Here is a 21,461-nt window from a genome sequence, read left to right as displayed (position 1 = left end):
CTTGCCTCTCCTAATGGAGAAGAATGATTCGCATGGAACCGCAACAGGTTACCATTACATGAAGTTCTAGTCCAATAATGCATTATCATGCATGTGTTTCTCTTGACACAACTGTGAAACAGAAGAAGCATGGCTTGAATTGTTAATTACAAAAAGTTAAATCACTAATTATCCTTCCGAACGTTAACAAGAATTGAGGTCGAGTACATCTAAGGTTCTCATATCAATAATTTGCTAATTAAATGTTGATTACGTTGTTCTGGTTCTGCTCAAAGTATCTACAAAGTGATTCTATCTGCATCCCCATTCAGTTTCATTAGAGCATCTTCAATGGGGACCCTAAATGGAGTCCTACAACCGTAGTCCCTAAATATATGGACAAAAGGCTTTCAATGGGTCAGAATAGAAGTTCTCAAAGTATCTCAATAGATAAGGACTCACCAAATACATCAAATGTGGGGATTGTATATAGCTAGGGACTCAAATAGTGAGCCCACTGTTGATTTTAAGTGGGAAACCACCCCACCCACGTGTTCTCTTTTTTGGGGAATGCTGCACAACAACTTCTCTTTTTTGTTTTGGTTTTTCTCTTCCAATGGTAGAAATAACATTTTGGTTTTTATTAATGGCCACAGTACTCCAACGAAGTGAGCAATGATTTTTTGTTATTTTAGTCCTTACGTTTAGGGATTATACTATAAGACCTCCCATTGCAAACAATATTCCTTTAAAGACTCGAATATTCCCTTAAAATCTCCAAATGAGTCTTCAAAATTGGTGGTGGGAGTCCCTAAAATGCTCTTACCTTCATACATTTCACTTAGATTGTTATATATTACATAACTTTACAGCCACTTAGTACTACAGTCTAGTGATATTCCTCTTCACTTGTAAGTGAGAGGTCTTAAGTTCGATTCTCGCTAAAGGTATATTTGAACCACATTATTGCTAGCCTATTGTGAGACTAAGCACACTCTGTTACCCTTATTGTAGATAATATTGTTTGTTCCAAAAAAAAAAAAAAAAAAAAAAACTTTACATTAATTGGCATGGTTTTTTTAATGGAAAGTAAGTGGGATAGAAAGCTTAATAGAAGTTACCATCTAGATTAAAAAAAAAAATTACTTAACTGTAACAATTATAAATTTCTTTGCTGTAATAAGGAATTATAAAATTACTTTACTACCAAATCAATAGAGCCATCGAGGGACGTCGTGAGGTGTGGTAAACTCCAAGATAATGAACTCTGCATAAAAAACAAAGGATTAGTAATTTGTATGCAAGAAGTATTTTGTCTTGAACCAGATATACAAAGACATAAACTTAGCTAGTAATTATTTATCGCGACTTGAAATTAAAATAATAGTTACATAATCTAATCTTTCATATCAGGACATTTTCTAGGGCACGAAGGATACCGACCAACTTTTCGGGCACGGAGATGGCAACTCCAGCCATTCTCTTTTCTATATAAACCATGAAGCAGCCTACCATTTTGGTATACCTTTCATTTACTTCATCGAACCCTAGCTGCACTTCACTAGCTATACACCATGGAGTACATTACCCAGTACTACTGCAAATGTATTTGTCTGGCCTTCATCTTCATTTTGGGAGCCTTGTCTTCTCGAGCCACCTCTCGCACTCTCCACGATGCATCAATGTACGGAAAATATGAGCAATGGATGGCTCGTTATGGACGTGCATATGCTGACATAAATGAGAAGGAGAAGCGCTTCAATACTTTCAAGGAAAATGTGGCGTTCATAGAATCTTCCAACAACGATGCAAACAAACTTTACAAATTGAGTGTCAATCAATTTGCAGACCTTACGAATGAAGAATTCAAAGCCTCGAGAAATGGATTCATGGGGCACGAATGTTCCACAAAGACGACTGCTTTCAAATATGAAAATGTTACTGCACCACCAACTGTAGATTGGAGAAACAAAGGAGCTGTGACACCAATCAAGGACCAAGGCCAATGCGGTAATTAATTTTATCTGTAGACAAACCTGGAACTTCACTATTTAAATAATGTCTCTTAATCTAACCCTTATTTAATTTAACAAGCAAAAACAACATCAATATTTAATTTCAATTACATACGTGCAGGATGTTGTTGGGCTTTTTCAGCAGTGGCAGCCATGGAAGGGATTACTAAGCTTACAACTGGTAAACTGATATCTTTGTCTGAGCAAGAGCTGGTTGATTGTGACACAAGCGGTGTGGACCAAGGTTGCGAGGGTGGTTTGATGGATGATGCATTTCAATTCATTAATAAAAACCATGGACTTAGTACGGAGACTAATTATCCTTACACGGGTGTTGATGGTACTTGCAACACCAAGAAGGAGGCCAGCCATGCAGCAAAGATAACTGGCTACGAAGATGTGCCTGCAAATAGTGAAGAAGCCCTTTTGAAGGCTGTTGCAAATCAACCAATTTCTGTTGCCATTGATGCTGGAGGTTCGGATTTTCAATTCTATTCAAGCGGTGTCTTTACAGGAACTTGTGGAACAAGTCTTGATCATGGGGTTACCGCTGTTGGTTATGGAATTAGTGCTGATGGTACCAAGTATTGGTTGGTGAAGAACTCATGGGGCACCCAATGGGGTGAAGAAGGATACATAAGAATGCAAAGAGGTGTTGAGGCAAGGGAAGGTCTTTGTGGCATTGCTATGGAAGCTTCTTACCCCACTGCGTAATTTAAATTACCATAAAAATTATGCTTTCTATGTATAATATGTATCGATATTTATCATGATGTGTACATGACGAACTTGTACGTTTAGCACACGCTCTACTAAAAATGTAGCAAAAACAAAAGAAAGTTTTATACTACCTTATGATGTTCTATGGTCTAAAGCTTAGGTAATCACTTGCAAACAACTTTTTGCTAGTATATGATCATCTTTAATGGCCTCCTAAATGAATTCCTAGCTAAACTTTAGAGAGAATTTGAAAAATTCATCTGCAATCACACTATCTATCCACCCCCTCAGAGCATCTCCAAGGAAAAGCAAATTAATACCGCAAAAATGTACTTTGATAGCCTACGTGGCATTTTGCCTTCCAATATTTGCCTTGTCAAAAATATGTCCCTCCAAATGGTGAGGCATAGTGCCAACACTGCCAAGTCAATTTGTTATTTTATTTGATTTTCGTCAAATAGGAATTTGAATCATATATTATTCGCCTATTGTGAGACTAATCCATCATTTCCCTCTTAGTGTAGATAATAACATTTGTTCAAAAAAATTAAATTAAATAAACTAGATATAATATGTACATGGGTAGTAGAGTAATTGGCTATATGTAAAGTATGATAAATTATAGTTTTCACTCTTAAATTTGAGGGAAATTACAAGTTTATACATTATCGTTAAAACTTTACAATGTGATTCATAAAGTTATAATATAATTGCAATGTCATATATTCGTTAAAAAATTGTTAAATAAACCGTTAAGTGATGACTTGATAAAATAAAAATAAATTAAACAGTAGTTTATTAATGTAATTATTTGAAATAATTGAAGAAAGTTAACACTGGGTTCCAGTTCCACCACCTCCTCCCTTTCAATCATCCGACCATTGCGTCTCGCTCAAGTTCCCAACGTCACCGTCACTACTTCTCCTAGTCCCTTGGAGCCACATTTTGCTTGGGCGGCGCAACAAATTCAATTTGCCTGGGCATTTACCTTGTCATTTGGAGACGATCAAGATGGGGATTCCTAGGAGCTCTTAAATTTGGAGAGTGAGAAAGGAATTCCTAGTGATTCAGTTGGTTAAGAGCATTTGCTCTTGCACCCGAGGTCTCGTGCGTCCCCATTTCCGTGGTTGAATGTAGATTATCATCTCATTTGTAATAAGCTGTATTCTTATTGAACAAGAGTGATTGGAGTTGAATTTTTCCAGGGAGGTCTTAAGGTAACTTTATCACCTTTCCAGCTAAAATTCAAACAACCTAGATAAACTGGTCCACTAAAAACATCTTCACGGTATTCAAAATTATGCTTTAACATCACATGAACAAACACAATGCAGGCAGGTCAGCTGCTACTTCAACCACAAATTTACACAGATGATTCAGCATCCCATAAAAAAAAAACACAGATTTAGCTGTTTGGGAGAATTTTAACCAGGACGACAGTTACAAACCAAGAACAAAATGCACTGGTAAACCCCAAGGCAAAGTCGCTTCAGGAGAAACATAGATATTCTGACTCAACCTCAATCTTTCGATACACGCATGACAAGACAGTTTATGAAACTAGTATGCTACATCTCCCCTTGGTGAATGAGTTGGAATTTGTATGACATCTAACATAGAAATAACTACAAGGAGTCAAGTTTTTTACAAGCAGAACATGGTTCCTAAGGTCTTTGCTAGCAACCGAATATAAATCTACCGCACACAAAAGGGAGGCAACTAAAATCAAATAGCAATACAGCAAGATATCACAAACATCTAGTTTTGAAAAGTAAGACAACAACAACAACAACAAAGCCTTTTCCCACTAAGTGGGGTCGGCTATATGAATCCTAGAACGCCATTGCGCTCGGTTTTGTGTCATGTCCTCCGTTAGATCCAAGTACTCAAGTTTTTTCTTAGGGTCTCTTCCAAAGTTTTCCTAAGTCTTCCTCTACCCCTTCGGCCCTGAACCTCTGTCCCGTAGTCACATTTTCGAACCGGAGCGTCAGTAGGCCTTTTTTGCACATGTCCAAACCACCGGAACCGATTTTCTCTCATATTTCCTTCAATTTTGGCTACTCCTACTTTCTCTCGAATATCCTCATTCCCAATCTTATCCTTTCTCGTGTGCCCATACATCCCACGAAGCATCCTCATCTCCGCTACACCCATTTTGTGTACGTGTTGATGCTTCACCGCCCAACATTCTGTGCCATACAACATCGCTGGCCTTATTGCTGTCCTATAAAATTTTCCCTTGAGCTTCAGTGGCCTACAACGGTCACACAACACGTCGGATGCACTCTTACACTTCATCCATCCAGCTTGTATTCTATGGTTGAGATCTCCATCTAATTCTCCGTTCTCTTGCAAGATAGATCCTAGGTAGCGAAAACGGTCACTTTTTGTGATCTTCGCTAGATTGCTCCGGTCATTAGTGTTGATAAGTATATAAATGGATAGAGATAGGAAAGCAAACACAAGATGTACGTGGTTCACCCAGATAGGCTACGTCCACGGAATAGAGGAGTTCTCATTAATTGTGAAGGGTTTACACAAGTACATAGGTTCAAGCTCTCCTTTAGTGAGTACAAGTGAATGATTTAGTACAAATGACATTAGGAAATATTGTGGGAGAATGATCTCGTAACCACGAAACTTCTAAGTACCGGAGTGTGGTATCGTCTTGACTTGCCTTATCTGTCTCATAGGTAGATGTGGCATCTTCTCTGGAAGTACTCTTCCTCCATCCAGGGGTGGTATCTGTAACTGGTGGAGATGCACAAGGTAATGTATCAATTTCACTTGAAGCTTACTTGTAGTTTCAGGCTTGGTCAAGCGCGATACAAACCATGTAGTAGGAGTCCCCCAAGTCGCCGAGCTAGGGGATCTGCTGAAAGAGGTGACAGACAAGGTAAGCAATCAGAGCTCCGGCTGATTGTTCACATTCTCCCTATCTTGCAGGCAGCATGAAGGATAAAGAGAAGAAAAATGAGAAGAGATGATATGGAATACTTTTGCTTTTGAAGAAGTAACTTTCCACAGGCTTATTCTTGAACTGGGCTGGAGGGTTTTCTGGTTTCCTCCAGAGTATAAGGCCGACTGAAGAATTTGAGGGTCAAAACAAGTCCATCAAATCTAGAGTACGTTCGACCCTGCTGATATGGGATACTTTTGCTTTTGACAGAGTAGTGGATGTATCGGCACGTGTGCTGTTACGCTTGTCTCCACATGCTTCCTTGTATCCTTCTCACTTGCCGTATCTGTTCCTCAGGCAGATGCGGTATCTTCCCTGGAAGCATAAGATGTTGAAGATGAGTACTCGAGAGCAATGTCAGGTAAGTAATCAGGTAAGGAGTTCCAGGCAGTCAGTTCCTGGCTGGAAGCTTGATTCCAAGTGCTGACTGATTGCTCTCTTTCTCCTTGTCTTGCAGGTAAGAACAAGGTCAAAGGAAAAGACAGGGAAAAAGCATGATATAGGATACTCTTGCTTTTAACCCTGATGATATGAGATATTCTTGCTCTAGTATAGCTTGTTTATAGAGGTATTATCGGGGGGAAAGAAAGCTGAATATTTCGAAAGGCTTCGTTGGGAGTGCCCTCTCAGATAAGAGGAAGGGTTGAGCATTTTTGCAGGTCTGCCTGTCCGTTAGGGATGGAGGTCGACATATATAGGAGTCTCCCTAACATCAAGTAATAATGTTATTCCTTTACCCTACTTGGTCATAGCACGGTAGTGGAAGCTGCCAGCTTCACATGTTTTAACTCTGTCAAAGCACTTTGAAAAAGTGGTCTGTGGTATCTGGAAAGCTAATGTTGCGTGTGAAGATTACAGACAAGCTTTATCCAAGGAGATCCAGCTCTTGATGTTGGGAAAGTGGTGCCTCTTCGGTTTTCGAACAAGCAATCCTGTCAGGGATCTGGCTCTCGAGATTCGGAGAACGATGCCTCTTCAATTTTTGAGAAAGCAATCATGCTGGGGGTCTGGCTCTCGAGATTCGGAGAGCGGTGTCTCTTCGATTTTTGAGAAAGTAATCATGTTGGGAGTCTGGCTCTCGAGATTCGGAGGGCGGCGCCTCTTCGATTTTGGAGCAAGCAATTTTGTTGGGAGTGTTTTCTCGAATGTGAGTAAAGGTTGGGCATGTTTGTTAGTCTACCTTGCCACGAAGCACAGAGGTTGACACACAGGGACTTTCCAATTATCCAGCAGTGGTACTGTTCCTTTACCCTTTCTTCGATTTTTGAGAAAGTAATCATGTTGGGAGTTTGGCTCTCGAGATTCGGAGGGCGGTGCCTCTTCGATTTTGGAGCAAGCAATCTTGTTGGGAGTGTTTTCTCGAATGTGAGTAAAGGTTTGGCATGTTTGCTAGTCTACCTTGCCACGAAGCACAGAGGTGGACACATCGGGACTTTCCAATTATCCAGCAGTGGTACTGTTCCTTTACCCTTGTGGGTAATAATATGGTAGCTAGACCTTCAAAATTTATGTGTCTAAACTTTGTTAGTGTTGTTTCTTTGCAATTCTTTTACCTTTCTTGGTCAGAGCGATGTAGTGGGAGCTGCAAGCTTCACGTGTCTCAACTTTGTCAGAGAACTTTGGCAAAGTTATCTGTGGTACCCATGAGCTACTGTTACGTGTGGGAAGTGGGTGATTGAACAGTACGATTCATGTGCTTTCTACTTCGCCAGAAATCTTCGACAGAATGCCCATAATTTCCGCAAAGCTGAATGTGCGTGTGACAGGTGCTGACAAGGCTGGAAAAGTAGGTGCCTCTTCGATTTCTGAGATCGGCCCTCGTGGTCTCTGAGCAGCCCAGCTTTTGAGAAAGCAAGCCTCTTCGATTTCTGAGATCGGCCTTCGTGGTCTTTGAGCAGCCCAGCTTTTGAGAAAGCAAACGCCTCTTCGATTTCTGAGATCGACCCTTATGGTCTCTGAGCAGCCCAGCTTTTGAGAAAGCAAACGCCTCTTCGATTTCTGAGATCGACCCTTATGGTCTCTGAGCAGCCCAGCTTTTGAGAAAGCAAACGCCTCTTCGATTTCTGAGCAGGCGCCTCATCGATTTCTGAAGCTTCGTCGAGTGCCGATTTTTATAGGGGCTGACATTAAGTTTCAAAGCACACTTGAATATCCACCAGTAGAAGCTCCATTCTTGCACTTCTAAGATCTTGATTTGTTCGACCTCTTCTCTCTTCAACACCTTTGAAAATGTCTGGCCCCTCCGACCGTCGTTTTGACTTGAACCTTGTTGAAGAGGTAGCCCCACCTTCTCCAGACAACATATGGCGCCCATCCTTCGTCTCCCCTACTGGTCATCTTACCGTTGGGGATTCCGTGATGAAGAATGATATGACCGCTGCGGTAGTGGCCAGGAACCTTCTCTCCCAAAGATAACAGACTACTTTCCAAACGGTCTGATGAGTTGGCTGTTAAGGATTCTCTGGCTCTCAGTGTTCAGTGTGCAGGTTCTGTGTCTAATATGGCCCAACGCCTATTTGCTCGAACCCGCCAAGTTGAATCATTGGCGGCTGAAGTGATGAGTCTCAAACAGGAGATTATAGGGCTCAAGCATGAGAATAAATAGTTGCACCGGCTCGCACATGACTATGCTACAAACATGAAGAGGAAGCTTGACCAGATGAAGGAATCTGATGGTCAGGTTTTACTTGACCATCAGAGATTTGTGGGTTTGTTCCAAAGGCATTTATTGCCTTCGTCTTCTGGGGCTGTACCGCGTAATGAAGCTCCAAATGATCAACCTCTGATGCCTCCTCCTTCTAGGGTTCTGTCCAGTACTGAGGCTCCGACTGATCCCCCTCCGGTGCCTTCTCTTTCTGGGGCTCTACCGACTGCTGAGACTTCTCCTAAGCAACCTTTGTGAAGGCTCCCTCTTGTTTATTTATTTTGACTCAAGTATATGTACATATTTGTAACTTATCGGGGATATCAATAAATAAGCTTTCATTTATTTCAACGTATTGTGTTAAATACACCAAAGCCTTATTCGCTAAGTTCTTGAATTTTCTTTTGTTGAAGCTTGTATGTTGAAGCTTTGTGAGTAGAGCATGTAGGTTGAGGTAGTGTTCCCTTAATTTACCGAGTGAGGAAATCTTCTCGGTTGGAGACTTGGAAAATCCAAGTCACTGAGTGGGATCGGCTATATGAATCTTAGAACGCCATTGTGTTCTGTCCTGTGTCATGTCCTCTGTTAGATCCAAGTACTCTAAGTATTTTCTTAAGGTCTCTTCCAAAGTTTTCCTAGGTCTTCCTCTACCCCTTCGGCCCTGAACCTCTGTCCCATAGTCGTATCTTCTAATCGGAGCGTCAGTAGGCCTTCTTTGCACATGTCCAAACCACCGTAACCGATTTTCTCTCATCTTTCCTTCAATTTCGGCTACTCCTACTTTACCCCGGATATCCTCATTCCTAATCTTATCCTTTCTCGTGTGCCCACACATCCAACGAAGCATCCTCATCTCCGCTACACCCATTTTGTGTACGTGTTGATGCTTCACCGCCCAACATTCTGTGCCATACAGCATCGCCGGCCTTATTGCCGTCCTATAAAATTTTCCCTTGAGCTTCAGTGGCATACGGCGGTCACACAACACGCTGTATGCACTCTTCCACTTCATCCATCCAGCTTGTATTCTATGGTTGAGATCTCCATCTAATTCTCCGTTCTTTTGCAAGATAGATCCTAGATAACGGAAACGGTCGCTCTTTGGTATTTCTTGATCTCCGATCCTCACCCCTAACTCGTTTTGGCCTCCATTTGCACTGAACTTGCACTCCATATATTCTGTCTTTGATCGGCTTAGGCGAAGACCTTTAGATTCCAACACTTCTCTCCAAAGGTTAAGCTTTGCATTTACCCCTTCCTGAGTTTCATATATCAACACTATATCGTCTGCGAAGAGCATACACCAAGGAATATCATCTTGAATATGTCCTGTTAACTCATCCATTACCAACGCAAAAAGGTAAGGACTTAAGGATGAGCCTTGATATAATCCTACAGTTATGGGAAAGCTTTCGGTTTGTCCTTCATGAGTTCTTACGGCAGTCTTTGCTCCTTCATACATATCATGTATAGCTTGGATATATGCTACTCGTACTCCTTTCTTCTCTAAAATCCTCCAAAGAATGTCTCTTGGGACCCTATCATACGCTTTTTCCAAATCTATAAAGACCATGTGTAAATCCTTTTTCCCATCTCTATATCTTTCCATCAATCTTCGTAAGAGATAGATTGCCTCCATGGTTGAGCGCCCTGGCATGAACCCGAATTGGTTGTCTGAAACCTGTGTCTCTTGCCTCAATCTATGCTCAATGACTCTCTCCCAGAGCTTCATTGTATGACTCATTAGCTTAATACCCCTATAGTTCATGCAATTTTGTACATCGCCCTTATTCTTGTAGATAGGCACCAAAGTGCTCGTTCGCCACTCATTTGGCATCTTCTTCGTTTTCAAAATCCTATTGAAAAGGTCAGTGAGCCATGTTATACCTGTCTCTCCCAAAACTTTCCACACTTCGATTGGTATATCGTCTGGGCCTACTGCTTTTCTATGTTTCATCTTCTTCAAAGCTACAACCACTTCTTCCTTCCGGATTCTACGATAAAAGGAGTAATTTCTACACTCTTCTGAGTTACTCAACTCCCCTAAAGAAGCACTCCTTTCATGTCCTTCATTGAAAAGATTATGAAAATAACCTTTCCATCTGTCTTTAACCGCGTTCTCTGTAGCAAGAACCTTTCCATCCTCATCCTTGATGCACCTCACTTGGTTTAGGTCTCTTGTCTTCTTTTCCCTTGCTCTAGCTAGTTTATAGATATCCAACTCTCCTTCTTTGGTATCTAGTCGCTTATACATATCGTCATAAGCCACTAACTTAGCTTCTCTCACAGCTTTCTTCGCCTCTTACTTCGCTTTTCTATACCTTTCACCATTTTCATCGGTCATATCCTTGTATAAGGCTTTACAACATTCCTTCTTAGCATTCACCTTTGTTTGTACCTCCTCATTCCACCACCAAGATTCCTTTTGGTGTGGGGCAAAGCCCTTGGACTCTCCTAATACCTCTTTTGCTACTTTTCGGATACAACTAGCCATGGAATCCCACATTTGGTTAGCTTCCCCCTCTCTATCCCACACACACTGGGTGATTACTTTCTCTTTGAAAATGGCTTGTTTTTCTTCTTTTAGATTCCACCATCTAGTCCTTGGGCACTTCCAAGTCTTGTTCTTTTTTCTCTCTTTTGATATGTACATCCATCACCAACAAGCGATGTTGATTAGCCACGCTCTCTCCTGGTATAACTTTGCAATCCTTACAAGTTATACGATCCCCTTTCCTCATTAGAAGAAAATCTATTTGTGTTTTTGACGACCCACTCTTGTAGGTGATCACATGTTCTTCTCTCTTCTTAAAGAAGGTGTTGGCTAAGAAGAGATCATATGCCATTGCAAAATCCAAGATAGCTTCCCCATCCTCGTTTCTCTCCCCAAAACCATGGCCACCATGAAAACCTCCATAGTTGCCTGTCTCCCTGCCCACGTGTCCATTTAAATCTCCTCCTATAAATAACTTCTCCGTCTGAGCAATTCCTTGCACCAAGTCTCCAAGGTCTTCCCAAAATTTCTCCTTCGAACTCGTATCCAACCCTACTTGAGGTGCGTACGCACTAATCACATTGATAAGTTCTTGTCCTATTACAATCTTGATTGCCATGATTCTATCTCCTACCCTCTTGACATCTACAACATCTTGTGTCAAGGTCTTGTCCACAATGATGCCAACACCGTTTCTCGTTCTATTTGTGCCCGAATACCATAGTTTAAAACCTGAGTTTTCTAGATCCTTTGCCTTACGACCAACCCACTTAGTTTCTTGTAGGCACATAATATTTATCATTCTCCTCACCATAACTTCTACTACTTCCATAGATTTTCCCGTCAAGGTTCCTATATTCCACGTTCCTAAACGCATTTTGCTCTCTTTAACTCTGCCCTTCTGTCCTAGCTTCTTCACCCTTCCCCGTCTAATAGGATCAAAGTACTTCTTTTGTGTGTCCTGTGTAAAGTTGATAAGAGCATATGCTCCCAAACAACTTTGAGTGGAGTCGTTCGAAAAGAAGTTTCTATAGCCCCCTTGCTCATTTAACACTGCATCCGGGTGCCGATGGAGATACAGCGACCCTTGCTCACTTATCACTGTGCTCGGGCCACACAGCACGCCACTTACGGGTGACGCCCTAGCTTTAGCGCGATTTCATTCTGGATTCATTTTCATAAGGATTCGACGTAATCATGGAGTGCCGGCTGTCGACTACCTGACGCCCTCCCCCTCCTCCTTTATCCGGGCTTGGGACCGGCAATGTAAGATAAACTTACACGGCGGAGTTTTTGAAAAGTAAGACATTGATTAAAAATACATTTGACGAGCAAACATCCATAGATGATTCCTAGAGTATACAACCGTACAACATTAGAGGAAAGTGTATTCTCCAACAGTTAGTAACAACTTACCAAACAAAGGGCATCTGTACCAATGCATCATTTCAATCAATTTTACCAATAAGCCAAGCCAATATCGTTGTCAGAATTAACTTTGAATAAACTCAATCTAGCATAGGCAACGAGAAAGAGCACATATGGGGCAATTGTTTGTGCATGGAAAAACAAAAAGATTTCTAAGTAGGACGAGATTTTAACTTCTTTACTCGTTTGACAGACTTCCGTGCCTTCTTGACAGCAACAACTCTTACCATTTTCACCTTCTTAGTAGGCGTAGGCATTTCCCAAATCGGACCTGGCGGTACTCCTTTCTTGAGTGCACTTCCTCTAGGTGTAGCCGAAGGAGGCAGTCTTAAATCTTGCGGAGGTAAAGGGGCTTGGGGTTTCCACACCAAATTGTTTTTCATGGAAAACTTTACCTTCTTTGCACTCTTCTCCCCACTCTTTGCATTAGTGCCACCCTCAGCATCTTCTTCAACAGATTTCTTCATTCTCTTTCTCTTCTTAGAGATAGGACCCTTTTCTGAAACTGTAGGCAAATCACAGGCACTTGGATCATCGTCATCCAAGCCAGCTTCAGCAGCAATCTTCTCAAACTGCATCTGCAAATTCAATATCACATTATCATCAAGTTTAAAAGCAACGGCATCAGTGACCTGCTGATCATCTGAAATCTCACCATTGGCAGCTACATTCTCATTATCCCTATCCGTAGAGTTCTTTTCAGAGTCTGAATCCAAACTCCCATTCTCCCCCTTATTCTTCTTTTTCTTCTTCTTTTTCTTCTCTGCCTTTGTATCAGCACCACCAGTGTCCTTCTCATTCTTCTTGCACTTCTTCAAACGCTTTCCAGCAGACCCATTGGCAATGACAATCTCAGCAGGCTCCGAGTTACTTACGTCCATCTCCTCACCAGCAAGAGGCACCAAATCCGGCACCTCCTCATCATCATGATAAACAACATCAGGAAGAGAAATCTCAACCCCAGAAGATTCCAACTCTTTCTCCAACATCAAAAACTCCTCGTGCAAGCCAAACAACACTTTCCTATTCCCCTGGCAGCACTCAGGTGAAGACCCCGATTCATAAAACTTTCTTGCAAACCCCATTTTCAGCGCAATTGTCCCGAAGACAACAAACTCATCACTCGAATCCAAGTCCTCCCCCGACTTCTTAACCTCCAACAGCCTCTTCCCCGCCCCAAGCAGCACATCAAACAAATTACTCTTAATCTTCCCCAACAACACCTTATTGGGAACTTTGGCAATAACCCGAATAAAACCCACTAACAAAACCTCAAGAACTTCAGCCTTAATCGGAAGAAATGGCCTAAGCTCTTCGAGAAAAACCGAGGCAATGTGGTAATTAACCCCATTCCCCAAACACTTATCATCCGCAAAAAATGCCCTCTCCTCCAACACACCCATCAAACGTTTCACAAGCTCCAAATCCCACAAATTGTTTCTCATCAAAGTAAAGAAACTAGTCATAAATCTGCGAATCGATAAGTAGAACTTGTCTAACCTCAGGACGTCGATGCCGGGCCACTCGCGGCGCATGGTGAGCAAAAACACCGAGAAGTAGTGGAGGGAGAGCGGGAGGTGGAGGCTGAAGACCAGAGAGGAGAGACGATCGATGAGCTGGGTCTGGACCGGGACCTTGTCGGCGTGCCACAGGCAGTAGAAGAGGCCTTTCCAGAGCTTCTTCATGTGGTCGTCTTGGAGGTTGAGTTGCGCCGGCAGCCAGGTTTTGAGCAGGACCCTGAGGGCTCTGTCCCGGCTGCTTTTGTTGCATGAGGCCAGTTGCTTTATCAGGGAGAGGCCTACTTCCACCGCCGTGTCTGCCTCCATTTTTTAGGGTTGATGCGGTGGTTTCAGATTGTGAGATGCCTGCATAAATAGCAGGTGAGGGGCGGAGGGCGGAGGGTGCGGAAAACTTAGCAAACCCTAGAGGTAGAGGGGGCATTTTGGGATACAAAAGGAGGAAGAGTTAGGAATGGGCCGGCGATTGCGTTTGCCTATCTCAACTGGCTTTCATCAAGTTTGTAGGCCCAAACACAACGCAACAATAAGAGGGTGCTGATATATTAGACTTTTCTCGCTCATATATTAGAGCTCGTTTGAATGGGCTTTTAAAATGACTGAAAGTACTTTTGGTGAAAATATTTTTGGCACCAATCCTTAGTAAAAATGCAAGTAAATTCTTGAAAAGCACTTAAAGTGCTTCCTGGAAGAAGCACATAACTGTTGATTCTTGCAGAAAGCATTTTAAGTGCTTTTGGAACCAAAAAATATTTTCTCTAAAAGTGTTTTCAGTCATTTTCAAAGCACATCCAAACGAGCCCTTAGACTTTTACCGCACCAATAATTAAACAAAGAAATTTAGGTTTGATGTACTGTTCTAAAAATTTTCCCTTAGGACCATCTAGACTTTGTTTAGGTGCTAGGCAATTGGTCACCGTATTAATTAATTTATATGCGTTTAAAAATTAAGAAATGGAGCTTAGATCTGCTTAGGTATCCACCTAAACCAACTAAGTGTCCGTTCAGCCCGCCTAGGTCCCAACTCTTACTTAAGCAGAAAATAGATAATTTTTTTTTTTTGATAAATTGTAAGAGACTTTTTGAATACTTAGATGAACACACATTATATGTTTATTCCTTATGTTTTCATTACGTTCTAATCTATTTGTCATTATATTTTGCAACTTATTTATCCCAATGCAATTATGTATATTTTAAGTATAAGCAGACATTTATTTATACGATATGCAAGAAATATACTTAAATCTGCCTAGGCTCGTGTTTTGACCTCGTCTTGCCACCTAGGCGCTTAACCTCAACCCACCGCCTGACTAACGGTTAGTGTCTTTTAAAATTTTGATTTGATGTCGCAAATTATTCACATTCTTGTCATCACATGGTTAATGGCTTAGCGGAGGGAGAGGGGGTCGCTTGATCGTTGTAGGATCAGAAGAAAATTGGGGAGACAGAGGGTGAGGGAGGAGGGGATTGTAGGATAAGAAGAAAATTGGAGGCATGGAGATAGAGAGAGGTCGGTGTCTTGTTTAGGGAGAGAACGGTGGGGTGGTTGGTTTGGTAAATTGCAACATTGCAAATGGTTATTTATGTTTCCGAATACCCAATTTTATTTTGTAACTACAGTGTTGATGATGATGATGGTTGATGGTGTTGTTGGCGACGATGATGATGGTTGATGGTGGAACCATGGAGGCAGTGTTGATGATGGTGGAGGTAACCACATTGTTGGTGGCAGGATGGTGGGCTGGTGACGATAACAATGATGATAACCATGGGGGTGGTGACAACATTGTAGTGGGAGTGACGTTGACGGTCATGGAAATGTTGTGGTGGGGGTGGTGGGGAGTTTGGTGACATGATAGTAGAGGTATTTCTTTACTTGTGTCAAATTTAATCCAATGGTTATATGGTTTCAGATTTAATTCAAGGGTCCTGCAATTTTGGAATGTTATACATTACGAAATGGTCTCATAAAAAATTGTCAAAAATTGTGTAAAAAAAGTGGTGTCACGAACCCGTCTCCCAATTATAAATACAATGAAACTTTGAGGTACATTATAACACCTCATTCAAACAAAATTTACTAATCCATACCACTACAGGCTAGTTTGGTATTGCTATGTTTTGAAAAAAAAAAACTGCTTCTACTGTGCTAATGACTAGGGGTGGGCACGGTTTGGTTTGGTGTGGTTTTGAGTGAAACCAAAACCGAAAGTTTTTGCGGTTTGGTTCGATGCGGTTTTGAGGCTAAAACCGAATGAAACTAAATCATTTGGTTCGTTTCGGTTCGGTTTTAAACTATTTACAAACAAAATGAAAAAATAGCTTCAAATCTCTTTTCTTAATTTAGTTTGCCAACTCCCTATACTCTTTCAATGTCGTTTCATAACAATATTATCAAACCATGAAAAATAGATTGTTGAATGATTAATTATCAATGTAAGTTCCAAATTCGCGTTGGAAATTATAGTTTCTTGCTTGACTTGTTGAATCGGAAATGAGTAAAAGAGACTCCTCATCTACGGGCAGATTAGAAGGAAGAAACACATTCTCTTTCAAATCAAAACAATGTTGTTGACTTTGGAGCTATGAAAGAGAACTTAGAGGCTTACAGTGGTTCATTGTTTGGGGTGGGGGGTTTAACCTCCAAGAATCAAAGTTGTTGCGTGGTGAGCGTGAGACAAATTGATTTGCAGATTTTGTTTGTGTAAGGTGTGAAGAACATATGAGAGTTGGGAGAGAAAGAATGATTTGATGAGTGACCAAAAGTCGAAGACTAAGAGAGAGATGAATTTCTAGAATGGTCGAGTCCATACTAAATGTATGGACTTTAACAAACAATCAATTATGACACAACACCTAATATGGGTATTTAATTAAATATTTTATTTTTTACGGTGCGGTTCGGTTTCGGTTCGATTTCAAAAGGCTGAAACCAAAACCAAACTGTTTTCCTTCACTGCGGTTCGGTTTCAAACCAAAACCGTTTTAAAACCGCAAAACCAAATCGTTCGGTGCAGTTCAGTTTGGTTCGTGTTTCGGTTTCGGTTTTTTATTTCAAGTGCCCACCCTTACTAATGAGAATAAGTCATTTTTGCTGCTTCACGTTTTCAGTTTTTTTTTTTTACCAAAAATTGTGAAAATATGTTTTTTTAAGTGTTTACCAAACACCTTTTTTAGCTTAACTTTTTTTTATACCCACTTTTTATAAAAGCATCTCAATACCAAACCAATACTACATCTGGCAGTGTGCAAATTCTTTGATTTTGAATCAGGTCGATCTCACACATCACTCGCATGTCTCCTACACTTCACACCTTGCGCAACCCTGTTGATTCAAACACAACAACACAGTGTTTGTTTTCTTTTTTTGTTTTTTATATTTGGATTTAGATGTTGCATTGCAGTATCTATTTTTTGTTTATCTTCTATATTTGAGTTTAGACTATGTGTTGCAATCTTTGTTTCTAGTTTTGCTTTTACATTTGTGTTCAGACTATGCAATGCAGTGTCTGTTTTTTATTCTGCTTTTACATTTAGATTCAGACTTTGCAATGCTGCAATGCAGTGTTTGTTTCTGGTTTTGCTTTTATATTCGAATTCAAACTCTGAAATGCAATGTCTATTTGTGTAGTTCTATTTTCATATGTTGTCCTCAAGTTTTCAAGAGATGCAAGCATCGCCTTCACCATTCCAAATACTAACTAAATTGCAAAATTAAATAGCAAAAAGGGCCAAAAATCCGAAGCATGAATTTTGCGATTTGATCCACTGCTTAACTTCGTCCTCGAGCTTCTTGCACAGTGTCTTCAAAATCTCATAAATATTTAATTGATTATGTCCAAAACAAAAATTGACCATTGATATATGATTAATTAGCAAAGATTCTCTTAACATTTGGCTAAACAACCTTTATGTGGACTGTGGAGTGTATTGTATTAATACGGGTAAAATTGAAAATAAGATGTCAAACAAAAATTTTGGAGTGAACTTAGACATGGTATGGGGTTTAAATAGAAAACTCTATCCAATTTGCGGTTTATGTTTTAACTTAATATTTCTCACTTAGAAGTTGGGTGGTGCTATCCACACAGTTCTTTTTACCTCATACGTCCGTGTTAATTTCTGTCATTTGATTCTCTTTAGTTCATTCAATCTGATAACTGAAATTAACAGATGTGTATAATATAAAAAGAGGTGTGTGATAGCACCATGCTCATTTTTGGATTAGTGGCAAAGCCACTAAAAACCAGAATGGTCTGTGGCCCATCTTGCCCTTTTTTTTTTCTCTTCTTGCTACTATAACAAATGTTGATGCATATCAATCTAGTACCCTTAAAATTCAAGTGTGTTCTAATCTAACCTGTTTTCTATTCCAAGTCATGCCCTCATTATTCTCTCTATCTCTCTTATTGCAGCGCAGTCTTCTTTACTTCCCCTCCTTATTCTATCAGCTTTTCTTTGGCTTTGGCTTATATTTTAAAATTTTCTTGCTTACTCTTTACCTCATATTCGGATTTCTGGATTTGTGCAATGTTTTTAGTTCTCTCTATTCAATTTAGGGTATTTCAATTTTCATGCGCATTACTCCAGTCTCTCATGTTCTGAGTTCAAATTATCTATGTATGTGAAAGGCTCTCTCACAAATGAAATTCGCGCTCCTCTATTGATTTGGATTTGTTTTAAAAGAATTTGTATTGACAAAAACTTTGAGTAGAAGAGTGAGGTGGACAGCCGTAAGGAGTATGTGGTGGTAAAGAGAAGGGGACGGATGTAGCGGAATGAAAGGGTAAATAATATGACGATGGTGTTTAATATAGATTTGGAATATTTGTTGCATTGTGTTTGTGAACACGAAAATTTCCTGAAAGGAAAGAGACAAGAACGACGTACACAAACAAATATTTGTATTTTGATGATTTTGGGTTACAATCTCTCTCAAATTTGATCATCTGATTCGATCTCCGTAAGATGTGTGTTTGTTGATGTGTGATTGATCCAAGGGCCGTCGAGGCTTGATCTTGGATGAACGTTCTTTAAGGGTCGTGGGCTTGATCTTTGAAAGTGGATTTGAGCGGATCTTTAAGGAGCCGTTGGGGCTTGATCTTGAGGATGAGTGTTTCTTCAAGAGCCGTTGAGGCTTGATCTTGAATAACGGTGATGAGCGGATCTTCAAGGGCTTTTGAGCTTGATCTTGAAGAACAGTGATGAACGGATCTTCAAGGGCTTTTGGGCTTGCTCTTGAAGAACGGTTGGATGTTGATCCAAGGGCCGTCGGGGCTTGATCTTGGAAGAACGATGAACGAAGAACGAAGAACGCTTTCTTCAAGGGCCGTCGGGGCTTGATCTTGAATTGGTGGATGATTGTTGATCCAAAGGGCCGTTGAGGCTTGATCTTGGAAGAACAATGAACGAAGAACGAAGAATGAAGAGAGCTTTCTTCAAGAGTCGTCGAGGCTTGATCTTGAATTGGTGGATGATTGTTGATCCAAAGGGCCGTTGGGGCTTGATCTTGGAAGAACGATGAACGAAGAACGAAGAACACTTTCTTCAAGGGCCGTCGGGGCTTGATCTTGAATTGGTGGATGATTGTTGATCCAAATGGCCGTTTGGGCTTGATCTTAGGATGAACGATGAACGAAGAACGAAGAATGAAGAGAGCTTTCTTGATTCTTCGGGAACCTGGATGCTTGAAAGCTTCGGAGTTTCAGAGCTTCAAGAATTTTGCCTAATGATTTTGGTTCCTTCAAATGAATGAAATTGGCTTCTATTTATAGAATTTTCCAAGGCCTAATTTTGAATATAATATTCCAAATGAAATAAGTCGTTTCTACCAAGTGTTGACATGTGTTCTGTTTGATGACTTTTCCAACTTATTTCGATTTTTTGTTTAGACATACGATACGTGTAAAATTTATGTAATACATGAGCGTTGAAACTTTGATTTATCGGTCAACATTTATTTACCGAAATTTTGATGTCTACAAATGCCCTCACTTCAAGGCGCGTCGTATACATGTGCTTGTCACGTGTAGGAGATGCGTTTTGAAGTCCCTTACTGTAAATGTCGATCCAAGGGCCATCGAGGCTTGATCTTGAATTGGGCTGGAGATTTCTTCAAGGGCCGTTGAGGCTTGATCTTGAATTGGGCTTGAGATTTCTTCAAGGGCCATCGAGGCTTGATCTTGAAGGTTGAAATTGGACCACAAGGAGCTTCATGTGGTAGATGATCTTTGGCTTTGGTAGTGGATGAATCGGCACGTATTTGTTTTTGCGCTTTGTTGACTTTCCACAGCTTTGATCTTGAACTGGGTTGGAGGATTTTCTAGATTCCTCCAATTGTTGATTTTCCACAGCTTATTCTTGAACTGGATTTGATTCAAGGGTGGTAGACACTTGATCTTGAATCAAACTTGTGATTTCCTCAAGGGTCGTCGAGGCTTGATCTTGAATTTGGCTGAAAGCTTCTTCAAAAGCCGTTGAGGCTTGATTCTTGAAGGTTGACTCGAACATATGGTAAGCAGGTACGAGGTGAAGGTGATGACTTGTTGCTTTGTTTAATCCTTCTAATTCACACCTGAGCAGTTTGGTCAACGGTATGATCTTCAAGATTGATAGGCTCTTCTTCCAGTTGGTGACTTGATCTTTAAGGATTTGATTCAAGGGTGGTGAATCGGAACGTGCAGCCCACAACGCCTAGCGAGTCGACCCAAAAATTTGAGGGTCAAAACGAGTCCTCCACCTAGAGTGATTGCAACCCTGATGATATGAGATACTTTTGATTTTGAAGAAGTAGCGGATGAATCGGCACGTGCTTTGTTGTGCTTGTCTCTACATGCTTCAATGTATCATTTTCTCTTGTCTTATCTATTCTTCTGGCAGAATGTGGCATCTTCTCGAGTTCTTCAGCTCAGACTCCTTCTGCTGAGTTGAATGTGCAGGTTGCATTCTTCTCTGCTTGTTTCTTCTGCACGTTGTCTCCACATGCTGCAAGGTATCATTTTCACTTGCCTTATCTGTTCTCCAGGCAGATATGGCAACTTCTTTGGAAGTACAACAGCAGTGGAAGACGAATACTCGAGAGCAGTGTTAGGTAGGCAATCAGGGAAGGGTTCCAAGCAGTCGGTTCCTTACCCGAGTTTGAGTAGAGGTTCCGGCATATTGCTTTCTTTATCCTTGTCTTTGCAGGTAAGAACAAGGACAAAGGAAAGGACAGGGAGAACGCATGATATGAGATACTCTTGCTTTCTACCCTGGTGATATGAGATACTTTTGCTTTGGTGTCATTTGTTTGCAAAAGTACCCCAAGGAATAAGGAACACTGGGTGACTCGAGAGGCTTCGTTGGGAAAGCATTCTCGGAGATGAAGAAAGGTTATGTATGTCTACCTTGCTATGGAGGGTGAATGTGGACAGTTATAGGAAGTTTCTTTAATACCTGTAGATGTACTATTCTTTCACTCGTGTCGGCAACTATTGAGTGATTGATCAGTATGGCTTCACGTGCTTTCTTCTTCATCAGAAATCTTCGACAAATTGTCCGTAATTTCTGCCAAGCTGAGTGTGCATATGACAGGTGTTGATGAGGCTGAAAAAGACTGGCGCCTCTTCGATATCTGGGATCGGCGCTTCGACAAATTACCAGTGATTTCCGCAAAGCTGAGTTTGCGCGTGACGGGTGCTGACGAGGCTGAAAAAGACTGGCG

The 21,461-nt window shown here is 40.9% G+C and overlaps 3 protein-coding genes across 3 annotated transcripts; 1 reads left to right on the top strand and 2 right to left on the bottom strand.

Moving 5' to 3' along the window:
• Window positions 1–1,303: 1,303 nt before the first annotated feature.
• Window positions 1,304–2,708, top strand: LOC126608571 (senescence-specific cysteine protease SAG39-like). Its single transcript, XM_050276517.1, has 2 exons — window positions 1,304–1,989; window positions 2,116–2,708. The coding sequence occupies exons 1-2, from the start codon at window positions 1,554–1,556 to the stop codon at window positions 2,706–2,708; spliced, it is 1,029 nt and encodes a 342-aa protein (XP_050132474.1). The 5' UTR covers window positions 1,304–1,553.
• A 1,717-nt stretch (window positions 2,709–4,425) lies between these two features.
• Window positions 4,426–11,970, bottom strand: LOC126607924 (uncharacterized; the record flags this gene model as incomplete). Its single annotated transcript, XM_050275640.1, has 1 exon — window positions 4,426–11,970. A coding segment is annotated over one exon (1,056 nt), but the record flags the coding sequence as incomplete, so codon positions are not given.
• A 253-nt stretch (window positions 11,971–12,223) lies between these two features.
• LOC126607913 (uncharacterized) lies at window positions 12,224–14,211 on the bottom strand. Its single transcript, XM_050275627.1, has one exon. It carries the CDS (start codon window positions 14,063–14,065, stop codon window positions 12,392–12,394), a length of 1,674 nt encoding a protein of 557 aa, XP_050131584.1. The 5' UTR covers window positions 14,066–14,211; the 3' UTR covers window positions 12,224–12,391.
• Window positions 14,212–21,461: the final 7,250 nt, after the last annotated feature.

Source organism: Malus sylvestris, chromosome 16 (assembly GCF_916048215.2).
Source record: "Malus sylvestris chromosome 16, drMalSylv7.2, whole genome shotgun sequence".
Lineage (NCBI taxonomy): Eukaryota > Viridiplantae > Streptophyta > Magnoliopsida > Rosales > Rosaceae > Malus > Malus sylvestris.
The sequence above is the reverse complement of the archived record's forward strand: the minus strand, read 5'-3'. Positions and strand labels throughout refer to the sequence as shown.

What these genes read in the sequence shown, in the direction of transcription:
- LOC126608571 (XM_050276517.1), top strand. Translation starts at nt 1,554, where the DNA reads ATGGAGTACATTACCCAGTACTACTGCAAATGTATTTGTCTGGCCTTC. An exon ending in CAAGGACCAAGGCCAATGCG is followed by an intron (nt 1,990 to 2,115) that starts GTAATTAATTTT and finishes ACATACGTGCAG; the next exon opens with GATGTTGTTGGGCTTTTTCA.
- LOC126607913 (XM_050275627.1), bottom strand. Translation starts at nt 14,065, where the DNA reads ATGGAGGCAGACACGGCGGTGGAAGTAGGCCTCTCCCTGATAAAGCAA.